At 46.7% G+C, this 14,814-nt stretch overlaps 2 protein-coding genes across 8 annotated transcripts in view; both read right to left on the reverse strand.

Annotated features, from left to right (window-relative positions):
- Window positions 1–6,487, reverse strand: part of LOC127585102 (transportin-2) — a 33,197-nt gene extending 26,710 nt beyond the window's left edge. The window contains exons 1-2 of one of the 6 annotated variants that reach the window (XM_052042299.1): window positions 6,387–6,487; window positions 2,139–2,248 (exon numbers count right to left, since the gene is read on the reverse strand). In XM_052042299.1, the coding sequence (XP_051898259.1) occupies window positions 2,139–2,240 (102 nt within the window). In that variant the 5' untranslated portion in view covers window positions 2,241–2,248; window positions 6,387–6,487. Of the gene's footprint in view, window positions 1–2,138; window positions 2,249–4,228; window positions 4,338–4,449; window positions 4,465–5,196; window positions 5,220–6,139; window positions 6,161–6,381 lie in introns of those variants that run through there. The other 5 variants (XM_052042301.1, XM_052042302.1, XM_052042298.1 and 2 more) reach the window with 5 other exon arrangements.
- Window positions 6,488–8,965: 2,478 nt separating this feature from the next.
- LOC127585090 (interleukin-12 receptor subunit beta-2-like) overlaps window positions 8,966–14,814 on the reverse strand; it is a 42,957-nt gene continuing 37,108 nt past the window's right edge. For both annotated transcript variants that reach the window (XM_052042276.1, XM_052042275.1), the window contains 3 exons: window positions 14,354–14,453; window positions 12,540–12,615; window positions 8,966–10,500 (listed from right to left, as the gene is read on the reverse strand). In XM_052042276.1, coding sequence (XP_051898236.1) covers window positions 10,117–10,500; window positions 12,540–12,615; window positions 14,354–14,453 — 560 coding nt within the window. In that variant the 3' untranslated portion in view covers window positions 8,966–10,116. The remainder of the gene's footprint in view (window positions 10,501–12,539; window positions 12,616–14,353; window positions 14,454–14,814) is intronic.

Here is a 14,814-nt window from a genome sequence, read left to right on the forward strand (position 1 = left end):
TCATCTGGAATAAAAAATACCACTGTGGGCCAGGAGCTGGCAATGAGGAAATCAAGCAGTAACCCCACTGCACAAATTCAGCTTCACTGTCAGGGAACATTACTGCTGGCACATTCCCTGAACTTACCCTGGGTGTCCATGAGAGGCTGATCACCCTTTAAACATACTTTAAAAACCAACACTTCACTGTCATCAACACACATGCCCCAACTCTCAATTCTGTTCTGTTGCAACAATGTCCTTGCCTTCACATCAGGGAAAACTAGAACAGACCAATAGCAAGAAATGCAAGGGGAATGCCAATACCAACAGCATCCCATTTTTGATAACTGCACTCAACATGGCCTGAATACAATCTTCTGCTAAAAAGACCTGTTCAAGACGACAAGGAAAGATTCAATGTCAGAGCATTGGCAGCTCCTGGACTACGACATTTTCTGTGACAGAGACCACAGATCATAGTAGTGTGCAATGTGCATGTCACAAGGATACTGGACTACAGACTCACATGCTCAATGATAAACATCTTTCTGCAACCAAGACACCATTAAACCCAGAGGGCCATCCAGGGTCAACTAAACTTTGTAGCCCTCAAAGACCTGGGGCCACAGAAATTTCAGACCCAATTGCATTGTGCACTGAAGCTCCATGGGTGATGCCTCAATCCAAGCACACTGGACTAAAGATACATTGTGACTGAACCAAGATTGGTGCAATGCCAATGATGCTTTGGTTTGTGATCTCCTTGAATTAAAGTGAGCAGTTTCCATTGCCTGGGATTGCCATCCACAAACTCTGAAAGACCACGTCATACCAACAGCTGAGGTCCAGTGACTCACCCACAACACAAAAACAATCAATGGGTGGATCTGGCACACAATATCCAAGTCTATGCAGACTAGCAAAGCAAGCTTGATGTCTTACAGGCTACCAGACCAGTCCATAGAGCATGCTCTGTCTGCTACATTAAGATCCTTGCATGCTTCCACGAGTGGTGCTTGCATCATAGCCCGAGTATTAAATGGGAGGACCTCCAGACCAACGTGACAGCCTCCAGGAATCTGTGCCCACAACATCAATACCTTGCTCTTGAGCATTAAGCTCCAGTGCATAATCTGTTGCATCCAGACACCAGAGAATAGTCACCCTCATCAAGTTTTTCTCTCCCAGCTCTCCGCTGGCCAAGTCTCAGAAGGCAGCAAAAAGAAACAATACAAAAGAGCACTCAGTCATCCTAAAGGACAGAGGTATTGACTTTAATGACTGGGAGGTAAAAGCTTCTAAGTGCCTGACATGGCACTACCTGATCGATCAAGGCAAATGCCATTTTAAGGCTCAGTGATTCGATGCCAAGGCAGATTGGCAACAAAGGAAGAGAATGGGAACACCACCCCAAGCAACATCATGCCCCAACTGCTGAACAATGTATCTATCCAGAATCAAGCTCCTCAATAGAAGGTGATATCGTCATACAGCACAGAAACACTACCATCCACTTTGCCACCAAGCACTCATTTACATTAATCCTATACTAATCTCACTTTATTCTCCCACATTCCAATCAACACAGCACAGATTCTACAACTCACCTACACATTTGGGGCAATTTATAGCAGCCAGGAAATCCATGCAATCACAGGGATAATGTGCAAATTCCAGACATCAGGAGTGAAGCAAGGCTGCTGGACCTGAGGCAGCACCTCTACCAGCTGCACCTGAATCTGAATCATCTGAAGATCCAGGAAATCTAACAGACCATTCGATTCAGAAATACCAGCAGCAATGCTGACTGTTTCAGGGAATTGGCTGGCAAATCAATCCCCAAACCTCAGATATACCACTGCCAGGTGTCTGTAGGGTAGAAACTGAGTGCAAACACTTATGTTGTCTGGGCTGGTAGATTGAAGACAATACAAACAAAACACCAAGCAAAAGGAAGAACCATCACACACTAATCCATGTAATTCACTCCAACACCACATGCTCACATAGTTGAGCAAACTGACAGTTAGTTGTCAATTTAATGAGTTTGATAAGCTGACGCCCCAAATTCCCAAATCACAGAGACCAGCTGCCTGGCTGGGATATGGTTGAGCAGATTCACTTTGCAATATACATGTTGAACATTGATAGGATACTTGTTGAACTGCCCGTTGTGTTGCCGTGTCTGGTGATTGAGAGTCTTTGAGCAGCTGTAACACTTGCTGAAGACCCTGTTCATCAGGTTGCCACTCCATCATAAACAAACCTGCAACAAAGGGAGAGAAAGCCATGAGAGACCTGGATGAATCAGAACCCAGACACACCCTACAGAGCATCAGTTTTTAACTGTATAACTTTCTGAGGTAAATCAAATCAGACTCTACTGAGGAGAAACAAACGCAGAAGTAATAAAGCAGAACCAAGGTAGTGTTTGACCGCTGGGCAAGTCCAAAGGTGCAAAGCTAGTGAACGGGGTCACCTCAAATCAAAGGAACAAACCAATCACTCAGCCTGGTTAATACAAAATGGAACAGACACATCCCACTAATTAATGTAATTAATATTGGGTGGAGATGGTTATCACTTGAGACTACCCTCACTGTTCTTTTCCTGAAGGTAGGCACAACCCTGTGCAACCCAATAAATGCATGTAGCTGAGAGTACACTACAAACTTCCAACATAAGCAAAGCTTATAGACCATACACGAATCCTTGATGCTCAAACTAATTCCATGAGAAAGCCTGAACAGCAAGTGATAATTAACCACTTATTGCCACGAGCAACACAGTACCCAAGCCTCTCTAGAAGCTGTGGTTTGCAAACATCTGTTTCTAAACAAGCTGAAACTGCAAAATGAGTTTTGGGTCCAAAACAAATAACCCTTTTAAGAAAAAGACCATACAGTTAACAATATGCCTCCACCACTTCAGCCTGTACTACCAATCAGAAGTCTGGTTCAGAAATCCTTTTCACACTTTAATTATGAGATCCTACCCAAGTGAAATTTCCTGAAGACAAGAGGAAAATATCAGGGGTGAGGCTCCAAACTCTTCAATTGGAATAAAATCTGCACAGATGCATTTGCTGTAGCATGACTTGTTCAGCATCTAGTTTAACCAAAACTTAACATATAGGTGGCAGATATGAAGGATCACAGAGGCTAAACAAAATTATACTATATCCATGGCTTTAAATATTGGAAGAACCTGCAGTGCTGATGGAAAGAGAATTTTCAGGAACCCAGTCTGTAAAGCCAGAGTACAACAGCTACAGCCAGATGTTAGCTGTTGCTTGCTTACGCCATAGGCTCAAAGTAAAATTACTGTACATTACAAGCTGGCTTTTACATTTTTAACAAAGGGGTTGGGAAAAGGACTTGGATGACAGGATTGTTTGTGGTTCCTCTGGTGAATTCTACAAAAACAGCTTTGTAAAATCACTTTTGTTTTGGTTCCTGAATGTCTCCAACTGTGTCGCTGTCTGACAAAGTGTGTGCAATATTTTAGCAGTTCTAACAAGATGTTCCACACAGACACCACCTTGTTCAGCTGGCTGTGCATCTCTCACACTGCTTTAATGTACAAGATACATCTTTTATTTTAGATGATTACAGTTGATTTATTCTTGCTCAGAGTGATATTCAACTCAGGAGCAATCTCAAAATCCATTGTAGTGATTATGGCAGAATCCATGCTTTACTGGACTATTTTTCTCAACTCATAGATTATGGGACTCAAAGGCAGAAAAAAAGTCCTCTTAACTGAGTGGACTAGTCTAAACGGAAAGGGACAAATTGCTACGGCTAAAATAAAATTTATTTGAGCTACATTGTAAAAATGTGGGCATTAAATTTATATTCTGAACCACATCTTCACACAATTCTCCCACAAAATGCTCGGGCAGCAACTCTAGATCACCCCACCGAAAGGATGTTTAGTTCACTAAGGCCCGGAGTTTGTGCACAGACATCAGGACCTTTGTTCTCATCATTCTCCCCAGTAATCATCTGGAGGCTGGAACATGAACTAATGGGACCGTCCGGGTCATGTTGCAACGACCTGGACACCGGGCCTAGAGGCCTATTCGCCTGAAATCAGCCCAGGCCAGACTATTACCAACCCAAACCAACTTTACCCAGGGCCGCCGACCTAGTCTCCAGGGCCTCGGTTCAAGCAGCCGCCCATACGGGTGGGCGAGGCTCCGCCTATGGGCGGGAAGCAGAATAAAGCGAGCGAGGCCTAAAACCTGCAGTTGCTCGGCGCCGGCCCGATAGTAGAGGTCGCGAAGGAAGCGAAAAGAGAAACCGCGGCCTCCACACATCCCCGTCCCAATTCTGGGCTCAGGCGGTGGGTCTTCTCTGACCTACATTCCAGACCCTCTTGGACTGCGGACTGTTCGAGGACCTTCCTCTCAGTCCCCAACCTCTACCCTCAGCCCCAGCCGTGCACCCTCCCTTTCTCACTCACTGGATCCAGCGCCTGCTGCCGGTGTCCCCACTCTCTCAGCTGTACACATCCTCCCACCCCAAACTTAAACTCCCGCCCATCTCTCTCGCCCCGGCCTCCCAAGGAGCCTATGCCCCTTCCCTCATGCTGCCTCTCTTCCCCTTTCTCACCACCCACCCCCACCGTCGGGAGTAAGAAACCACCTCCCCCACCCACTCTAGATATCCCGCTACCTAACCAGGCATAATCACCCACTCTCTTCCGCGTCACCTCCCCGGGCCTTATACCACCACCTCATTTCTTCCCAGCCCCGCAAGACCCACACCACCTCCTCTCCGGTTCCACCCACCGGACCGGCCTGCAACCCTCTCTCCCCCGCCTCCAAAGGCCTATACGTCCCCTCCTCAGCTCCAAGGCCCAAACCTCCCTCTTCCTCGGGCAAAGCCTGAACCATTTCCACTCCACCTGCTCCTCTGCCTGGGTCTTGTACTACGTTTCTCCCCTTAGACCTGGGCCTACGCCCCCGTTTCCCCCCGCCCGCCCACCTTTCGGGCGTGGGCATAGTGCTACCTCCCCTCTCCCCCGAGCTGGGCTTTTAACTCCGCCGCCCCTCCCACCGCCCGCAACTGTTCTCAGACCTCATCTCCTCGGGCTATATCCAGTCCCCCGCCTTCTCCTGTAGCCTACATCTAGAGTGTCTCATCCTACGACCTTTACAGAGGCCTCCCCACCTCCTCCTCCTGTGGTCTACACCCCCACCTCTCCTACCGTGACACATGTACCAGCTCCTCAACCCGCGGCCTACACCGAGATCGCTCCTTCCTCTTCCCGCGGCATAGATCCCCGCCGCTGCCTCATCTCCCCAATGCCAGGGCCCCACATCTCGGACCCTCCACCCTCCTCCTCCTCCCAGGGCCCCACACCTCGCCCCTTCCATCCTCCTCCTCCTCCCAGGGACCCCAACACCTCGGACCCTCCACCTGCTCCCAGTGCCCCCACACCTCGGACCCGCCACCTTCCTCCTCGGGCCCCACACCCAGGACCCGCCACCTTCCTCCTCGGGCCCCACACCCAGGACCCGCCACCTTCCTCCTCGGGCCCCACACCTCGGACCCCCCCCTCCTCTTCCTCCTCCTCGGGCCCCCCCCTCCTCATCCTCTTCAGGCCCCACACCTCGGACCCCCCTCCTCCTCCTCCTCCTCCTCCTCTTCCTCTTCAGGCCCCACACCTCGGACCCCCCCCTCCTCCTCCTCTTCAGGCCCCACACCTCGGCCCCTCCACCTTCCTCCTCCTCAGGCCTCCACACCTCGGCCCCTCAATCCTTCCTCCTCCTCAGGCCTCCACACCTCGGCCCCTCCTCCTCCTCCTCCTCTTCAGGCCTCCATACCTCGGCCCCTCCACCTTCCTCCTCCTCAGGCCTCCACACCTCGGCCCCTCCACCTTCCTCCTCCTCAGGCCTCCACACCTCGGCCCCTCCACCTTCCTCCTCCTCAGGCCTCCACACCTCGGCCCCTCAATCCTTCCTCCTCCTCAGGCCTCCACACCTCGGCCCCTCCACCTTCCTCCTCCTCAGGCCTCCACACCTCGGCCCCTCCACCTTCCTCCTCCTCAGGCCTCCACACCTCGGCCCCTCCACCTTCTTCCTCCTCAGGCCCCACACCTCGGCCCCTCCACCTCCCAAACCTCACCCCCTCCACCTCCCAAACCTCACCCCCCTCTCTTTTGTCCGCCTCTGGAGCATCCTACTTTTCCCCCGTCGCTGGCGATCGCCCCTCTGCCCTCCCACCCTCACCGCCCTCCTCCCTCGGGCCTACGTCTCCTCGCCTCTCTCTCCTCCCCTCAGCTTCGCCAGAGTCAGGCCCTGGCACCCAGGCGCTCTGACCTCTGTGTCCCGCTCCACATCCGCACCCCCGGCCGGCCAGCCAGCCAGCCAGCCGGCCTCCCTCACCTCACCTCACCTCCTTCTCCTTCTCTCCCCAGGCCGCTCGCGCCGCTGCCCCGGACCCGGTTTAAATTCTCTCCCGCCAATCCCGGCCGCCGCTCGTCCCCACGTGACCCAGATCCCGTTCTACCCAGCGGGCACCACGCTCCGAGCATGCGCTGTCAGAAGAGGGGGGAACGGCCTTTCACCAGTCCTCCCCTCACCCCTTTGTTGCTAGGATACGGGTCAGATGCCCGGCTTCGGCTTGAGGCCCACGGTGGCTGCAAGTGGCTAAAGCTTTACAAAGTTATAACTATCCATTTTATTTCATCCAACGGCATTAACTTACCAATTACACAGAGTGACAGAGAGAGAAAGTTTTATTATTGTAATTGTCCCAGACTGAAGCAGAGCCGTGGGGAGGTGCCTGACAGCTCAGTCCAGCATGAGGCTGCAGAGGATGGAGAGGCAAGGAACGAGGTAGGCAGGTGAGTTACTAACTACGGGTGGGGTTCAGAGAATGAGGTAATTCTAAAGGATGGATAGTGTAAATGTTAAGTGGGCTGAAGAAGCTAGAACTTTTTCAGCAGTTCTGAGGGATAGTATTGGTTTATTATTGTCACTTGTACCGAGGTACAGTGAAAAAATTGTCTTGCAAGTCAATCGTACAGGTCAATTCATTAGGTTCAGTCATTCTGAGGTTGCTGATGTGGTCAGTGTGGCAGCTGTAGAATCTGCCAGAGCTGGAATGGGATGTGAGTGGTACTTGGGTGAGTGGGTAGTCTGGATGGTGGCACATTCCTTCCATCGTTTGCCCTCGACCACTATGTGCTCCTGACACACAAACACAAGGTTCTCACTAACATCGCAGATGGTGGTCCTCAATTCCCTTGAGTCATTGAGGATGAACCTCTTGTCTTTTCATCAAGAAGATGCAGAAACATAGCACCAACATCAGAATGAGCACACTATACCCAAACTACAAGCACCTCCTGTTCCTCCTATCACAGAATTTGTGGATCCCACAGTAAACCTCAGAACCCACTGAACAGGAGTTGAAGCAAGTCATCCTTGATCCTGAGGAACTGCATAAGAGTCATTGAAATTGTGAAAACTCAGAGACTTCAACATCCTGAATAATTATCTTACAAAAAATATTGCTGAGTAAAACACCAAATTATCACTTCCATTGTAGCTTGTGCAGTGTTTCTGTACAGCTTGACATAGCAGCCAAAGATGAGCACCAATTGAGATCAGAAAATTGACTTCATACTGGGACTTGTCCATTTAGGTGTAAGTGTTATGGGAATGGCCTGCACACAACGGTAGTTGTGGATATCTGCCACTGGGCAATGCAGCACATTCAGTTTTGATTGCCCCACTACAGGAAGGATGTGGAGGCTTTGGAGAGGGTGCAGAAGAGGTTCACCAGGATGCTGCCTGGATTAGAGGGCATGTGCTATAAGGAGAAGTTGGACAAACTTGGGTTGTTTTCTCCGGAGAGGCAGAGGCTGAGGGGAGATCTGATAGAAGTTTATAAAATTATGAGAGGCATAGAGTAGGCAGCTGGTATCTTTTTCCCAGGGTCGAAATGTCTAATACCAGAGAGCTGAGAGGGGGTAAGTTCAAAGAAGGTGCGCAGGGCAAGAGTTTACACACAGGGAGCAGTGGGAGCCTGGAATGTGCTGCCAGGGGTGGGGGTGGAGGCAGATACAATAAGAGGCATTTAAGAGGCTCTTAGACAAGCCCATGGATGTACAGGGAATGGAGGGAGATGGACATTGTGCGGGCAGAAGGGATTAGTTGGGCATCTAATTACTAGTTTAATTAGTTTGGCGCAACACTGTGGGCCGAAGGGCCTGTTCCTGTGCTGTACTGTTCGACTAAGGAGATGAGTTCCCCAGGTCTGAACAGTGACAGAAAATTGATCAGAGAAGGTGTAAGTGATCAGGGTCAATGCCATTGATCAGAGAAGGTGACATCAATCAGTGGTAATAAGAACTGAAGAGAAATAGTGCTGTTTATGGAGAGTAGTTAGTGTATATGGTGGTGTTTTTCCACCTTATTTGTCCTCTGATGTGCAAAAGCCTTTGCAACTAATTCATTGCATTTAAAACAGCATTGAGTACACTTAAAAGTAATTACAATTATCTGGACACAAAGGCCTCAATGAGATGAAGAAATTGACTCATTTTTAGTTTTGCTGGATGAGGTATTAACTGTGGTCAGAGTTCCACATCAAATTTTGCCATGAGATCTATTACATTCGTCTGTATAGTTAGATGCACCTCTGGTAGTGCAGTCCTTCTCTTGGGACTGCAGTGTAAGTGTCTAACTAGATTATGTGTTTAAGTGTGGAACCCTGCGTTGGTTGAAAGTATATAACACAGAAATGAGTGTTACTAACTGAGCAAAAGTGATGCTATATATGTATGCAATGCTGCAATGCATTAGGTGGCAAGTATTTGCATAAACAGTAAGTACCCTATGTGGTACCACTGAAGATTGTGCACAAACATGCTGTGCACTAGCCACCTAAGTATGGACTATAGCATACATCTACTATTTAAGTGCTAGCAGAATGAAGTGTGTATGTGGGCAGCCCCTATATGAGCTGTGCATGTACAAGCAGTTCATGTGTAGGGGGAAGCATCTGTATGGACAATGGGTTCAGAAGCAGATGATGTATGGACCATAGATAGTGGCAGCTTTACTGACTGAATGCTTGCAGACAGTTTATACACAGACCACACACTGTGCAGGCAGATCTTGTATGGGCAGTGTATATGTACAGCCTCTATAGGGACCTGTGTGCATGCGGGCAAGCAGTGTGGGAATAACGTGTGTGAGAAATGTATGAAAGGGGTATAAGTATATAGCAGCCCTGCATGCACAGTATGTGTATGTGGATAGCCCGTGAATGGATCTTAGTTGTACAAGTATCCAGGGTCTTGCTTTACTGATAATAGGCATCTGTAATACTCACCTTTAAAGGAATGAGCTTCCTCCAGGAGACTTCTGTTTGGCATCAAAATATTTGAATATGAAATGAAATGTTAAAAAAAACCCTAAATGACATTCCTGAGTCTCAGTCTGTATTATAAAAAAATAAGGAGGTATTTATTGGCAAAACATCAAGTTTAGAAAATGTCTTATTTATAATTTTCTAATCTGGCTTTGTTACATTAAACATTAAAAAACTTCCAGTGAATTGGAGCCAGTACATATACACTGCCCATACAAGATCTGCCTGCGCAGTGTGTGGTCTGTGTATAAACTCAGGCCCTCGGGATCCCAGTATCAGAAAGCAGAGTGGGTGATAGACAACTGAGGGATCCTGGGCTATTACAGTATTGTTGACTTCACAGATACTGTAGCATGGATCAGGAACATTGGAAACTTACTGTAAAGTAAGTCATGAGTAACTGTATGGGATGGTGTGCAGGTTGAGGAAGTTCTCCATTAAAAGAATAAGCAATGTCTGACATGAACCCTCAATGAGGAAGTAAACAAATCCATGAATTACATTAGGAAGGATTGAATTCTGCATTTGGAGAATGCAAGTTGTTTTCTCTGGAAGGCTGAGTTGAATGGGTCCCAGGGCTTCCCTTACCGGTCACATTCACTTTCTTTGATTAGATTTATTAAAGGTGTCACTTCAGGAATGTCAGAGCTAACAGCAACGCACAATGCTTGGAGTAAGATGTTGAAATTCTGTGGTAGCTTGGATGCATTTTAGTTATCCCGGGCACCTTGAAGGTTAATGTTCATTGTTGGAGTTCCACCATTCCCAGCCATTGCTCTTTTCTATCTAATTGCCATTCATCTTCAAGCAGTTCCTCTGGTGATGGCATGAAGTGTTTCTCATAGCCAGAAATGAAACAGTTTCTTCCTGGTAATTTTGTGCTGATTGGCTGTTCTTCAAGTTGTTTATCCAGACCAATTGAGGCTTGTTGAGAATTGTCTGTGTCCTGAGTTGGCATGCTTGGATGAAACAGATCTTCAGTGGTTGAGCTGTTGGCTTCTGTCAGTGTAAGACTGTCGCTGGTTACCAGAGGAACCTGCACCACAATCTCAGGTATAGTCTCTTCCACTTTAACAACTTCTGGATCATTCTCAACCATTCCAAAATGGTCTGGAGTGATAAGATTCTGAAAGTAGATGCAAAGTAATGCAAGGGTCAGTGCTGGGTTCAAAGGTAATTTGGTCTCCCATGGAGATTGTATCATTAGGAAAAAAAAGCTTGAGCTAATAATAATATTCCCCCAGCCCTGGTCCCAAGCTTGCATATTTCTTCACCTTCACTTCAGTCTTCTCTCCCCTTGTCCATCAAATCATCTTCTGCTCCCTCAGCTTTATTCTCACTAAACTGCTCACTATCAGCCTTCTCCAGCCTTCCTGGTCCTCTCTCCATCTCAACTCCAAATCTGGGTCAGCACCATCCTCTTCAAAAATCTAATTTTTGACATCTCCATCTTGTAAATCGTCTCCTTATCTCCACCTTCTCTTCCCTCTCCTTGAATGTGTTGAAGCATCCTAAGTTCATGCCTGTCTTCACTGGGACCCTATTTGAATCTCTCCAGTCAAGTTTCCATCCCCTGCCACAGTACCAAAGCAGCTCACTAATGACATCCTATGTGATAGTGGCAAAGGTGAACTATCCTTCTATGCCCTTCTCTCGATCTGTCTGCAGCCAGTGACAATGGATCATACCATCTTCCTCTGATACCACTCCACTGTTTTCCGCTCTTTCAGTGCACCTCAGTGGAAGCTCAAGGACTGGCTCTTCATCTTCCAGCTTGGCATATTACTGCCTTCCAAACCTAACCTAACATTCAACAATTTCTTATAATGAATATTTCCTGTATTCTTTATCTTTAACAGTTCCCAGTTCTGAGGAAAACTGATTGACTTGGTACATTGACTCTGCTTCTCTTGCTACTCTGCTTCTCTTGCTACATCAATTTTATGGCACATTATGTTTTTATTTCAGATTTCCAACATCTGAAGTGTTTTACTTGTCCTGGTTTTGAGGTTCTTCCATGGTTTTACCCCTCTGTATCACTGTAATTTCTTCCAGTCCTCCGACCCTCCAAGGTATCTACACTTTCCATTCCTGTTCTTTTGATCACCCCAAAGATAGTGGTGTGTCAAAGATCCAAGCTCAATTTCCCTGTATACATTTTACTGCCATTTACTACTCTATCTTTAAAATCTACATTTTTGACACAGCCACTTTCCTTTTTGACACACCTTCCCATAATTTCTCCTTATATAGTTTTGTATCAGTATTTTTGTTTCAAAATGCTCCTGTGAAGTTACCTAGGATGATTTATTTTCTTGCATCGGTTATTTGAACATGAATTGTTGTTGTTCCTGTTTCCCTGTGCACAGAGCCCATTTCCTCTTGACAATATTCCTTTTTCCCTTTATTTCCTAGGGTGCTGATTCTTACTGAGGGGCAGGTTCCAAGGATATCAGTTATCCCTGCATCTTACCCATACTCCACAAAGGAGCCCACACCTTAGGTGAATTATTTGCTTTCATCTCTGTTAGTTCTAAGTGGTTTAGAAGAGAGAAAAATCCAGACTGAAAGATGAAATCCTGAGAGCACTCGGCTCTCTGTAAAAGCTGATTATACACCATGCCACATTGAAAATAATGTCAATAGCAACTTGCATTTTGATAGGTGCTTCATGACAGCATCATTGAATAAAATCTGATACCTAGCCAGATTAAAAAGATGCTTACTTCCAATTCCAACATTGCAGGAGGCTACTGGGCCCATGGTGTCATTGCCTGTTTCCAGCAGAGCAATCCCATCATTTCCATTCCCCCTCTTTTTATTTCCCTGACTCCGAACAACATATTTTCTCTCACATGCCCATCAACTCTCCTTTAATTCTTTCTTTTTTCTGTTGGTAAAGGGGGACGGTGGGGTGGGGGGGGGGGGACGGGGATCTTGGAGTGCATGTCTATAAATGCCTGTCACTGTGGGTGAAAGAACAGAAATTTAGAGTTGGCAAAGCCTTCAACAGCCAATCCACTACCTTCTGAAGAGTAAAGATAAAAGAAGGATATGGTGTAGCTTTGTAACATATGTAAGGAAGTGTTAAATTCTTGGCTAGTCATTGCCTTTATTCCCTGAACCATCAGAGGAGACTTGATTAAAACACATTGAAGTCCTCACCTGCTGGAGCCGAGTACGGATGATTTTAGGATCTGGGATCCTCTGGCAACACCACTGAGGTATTAAGAAGGAGCATCTAGACAACGGCAAAACATACGTCAGGCTGCTGTTTATTGATTACAGCTCAGCATTCAACACCATCATCCCCTCAGTACGAATCAACAAGTTTCAAAACCTGGGCCTCCCTCTGCAACTGGATCCTCGACTTCCTTATCGGGAGACCACAGTCAGTGTGGATTGGTAGTAACATCTCTTCCTCGCTGACATTCAACACAGGTACACCTCAAGGATGCGTGCTTAGCTCACTGCTCTACACTTTGTCTACACTCATGATTGTGTGGCTAGGCATAGCTCAAATGCCATCTATAAGTTTGCTGGTGACACCAAAGACTCTAGCAAATTTCTACAGATGTACCGTGGAGAGCATTCTGACTGGTTGCATCACTGCCTGGTATGGAGGCTCCAATGCGCATGATCAAAAGAGGCTGCAGAAGGTTGTAGACTCAGCCAGCTACATCACGGGCACAACCCTCCCTGACATCGAGGACATCCTCAAGAGGCAATGCCTCAAGAAGGCGGGATCCATCATTAAGGACCCTCACCATCTTAGACATGCCCTCTTTGCATAACTACCGTTGGGGGGAGGTATGGGAGCCTGAAGACCCACACTCAACATTTTAGGAACAGCTTAGTTCCCTCCGCCATCAGATTTCTGAATGGTCCATGAAGCCATTGAACACTACCTTGTTATTCCTCTTTTGCACTATTTATTTATTTTTGTAACTTATAGTAATTTATAGGTCTTGCACTGTACTACTGCCGCAAAACAACAAATTTCACAACATATGTCAGTGATAGTAATTCTGATTCTGAGAAGAACTGCAATAGTTCTGGGCTGTGTCTCACTGCCAACTTCTCAAGGAAAACTGGAGATGGGCAATAAGTGAAGCTGTAGATAAAAGACACAACAGTGCTTAATAACAGGCACCAAATCTGTCTCTTAGGCAGTTCCTCAGGGTCTAGGGTGACCCTTCTATAGAGTGGAAGATGCCTGTGCATGAATTATTTTAATATAAGATGGCCAATTCAAACCTGTTACTTCATGATCTTTGCAGAATTAGGCCACTTTCAAATTTGTAATGAGATTCAGGACAATTAGATAGTGGCTTTATTACATGGATTTTACGTGCACATATACATGGACACATAATTGTCTTTTCATATTTCACTCACGTGCAGTTGGGCTCCATTCACACACATACAAACACTTCTTGTCTGCTTTCTCCTACCCTTCCTCAAGATGCCTTCTTCTTCACCATCTCTCAATTCCCCCTCCCCCTGAATGCCACATCCCTCCCTTCTTTTCCAAATCCCCCATTCTCCCCACTTCCCTCCTATTCACTGCCCTGTATTTCCATTTAACTCCCTCCACCAATCCATCCCTACCCCTTGCTCCAATCACAAGCATTCACTGCTTCTGTCATCATGATGTGAGTTGCAAATTTCCTTTCTCTAGCAGTATTCAATGATATTCTAACTATATTTTCTCATAGGACCTTATCATCATCTGCAATATCACATAGTAGCTAGCATCTGTGAATATTGGGCATTTAGACACCAAATGGCCACACTTGCTTGTGTACAAGCACTGTCACACACACGGACTCCTGTTTGCAATAGGGTTGAGTTGCCTGATGCTTTGCAGGCTCAGTTGTACAATATTCCACAAGTACAAGCTCATCTAGATGCACTTTGAGCAACTCATTATTAATATCTCTGATGTCTGTCTGTGCATTTGGAGGAGATTGACTCACCTTTGATAAAAGCAGCGTTTTCCAAAGAAGATACAAAGAACAATAGCTGCCAAGATGAAAAGTACCAGCACAATACGCTTCCCGATCGCAATATGTGAAGCTAAACACAGCAGAGAAGTAATGTTAGAACAGAAAACACAGGGCCATCCCACAGTGAGAACATTGCCCTGTTGACTGGAAACCAAACACGCAACTTGCCACCAATGTCCGTTGTTTATTTGTCCTCTAATTTTCTCAATGGCAGCATTTTCTCCTCAATCAGAAGGTTATGAGTTCAATCCCCATTCCAAAAATTGAGTGTATAATCCCAGATGACACCATAAACATGGTACAGAGGGTCTGTTGCACTGTTGAATGGGTGGTAGAGAGGGCATGCTGTGCTAATGAAGGAATGATTTTGAATGGGTGTTGTACTGACGGAAAGCTAGTATGGAGGTAGGTTGTGCAATTGGAGAGGCAGA

This window comes from Pristis pectinata, chromosome 31, assembly GCF_009764475.1.
Source record: "Pristis pectinata isolate sPriPec2 chromosome 31, sPriPec2.1.pri, whole genome shotgun sequence".
Taxonomy (NCBI): domain Eukaryota; kingdom Metazoa; phylum Chordata; class Chondrichthyes; order Rhinopristiformes; family Pristidae; genus Pristis; species Pristis pectinata.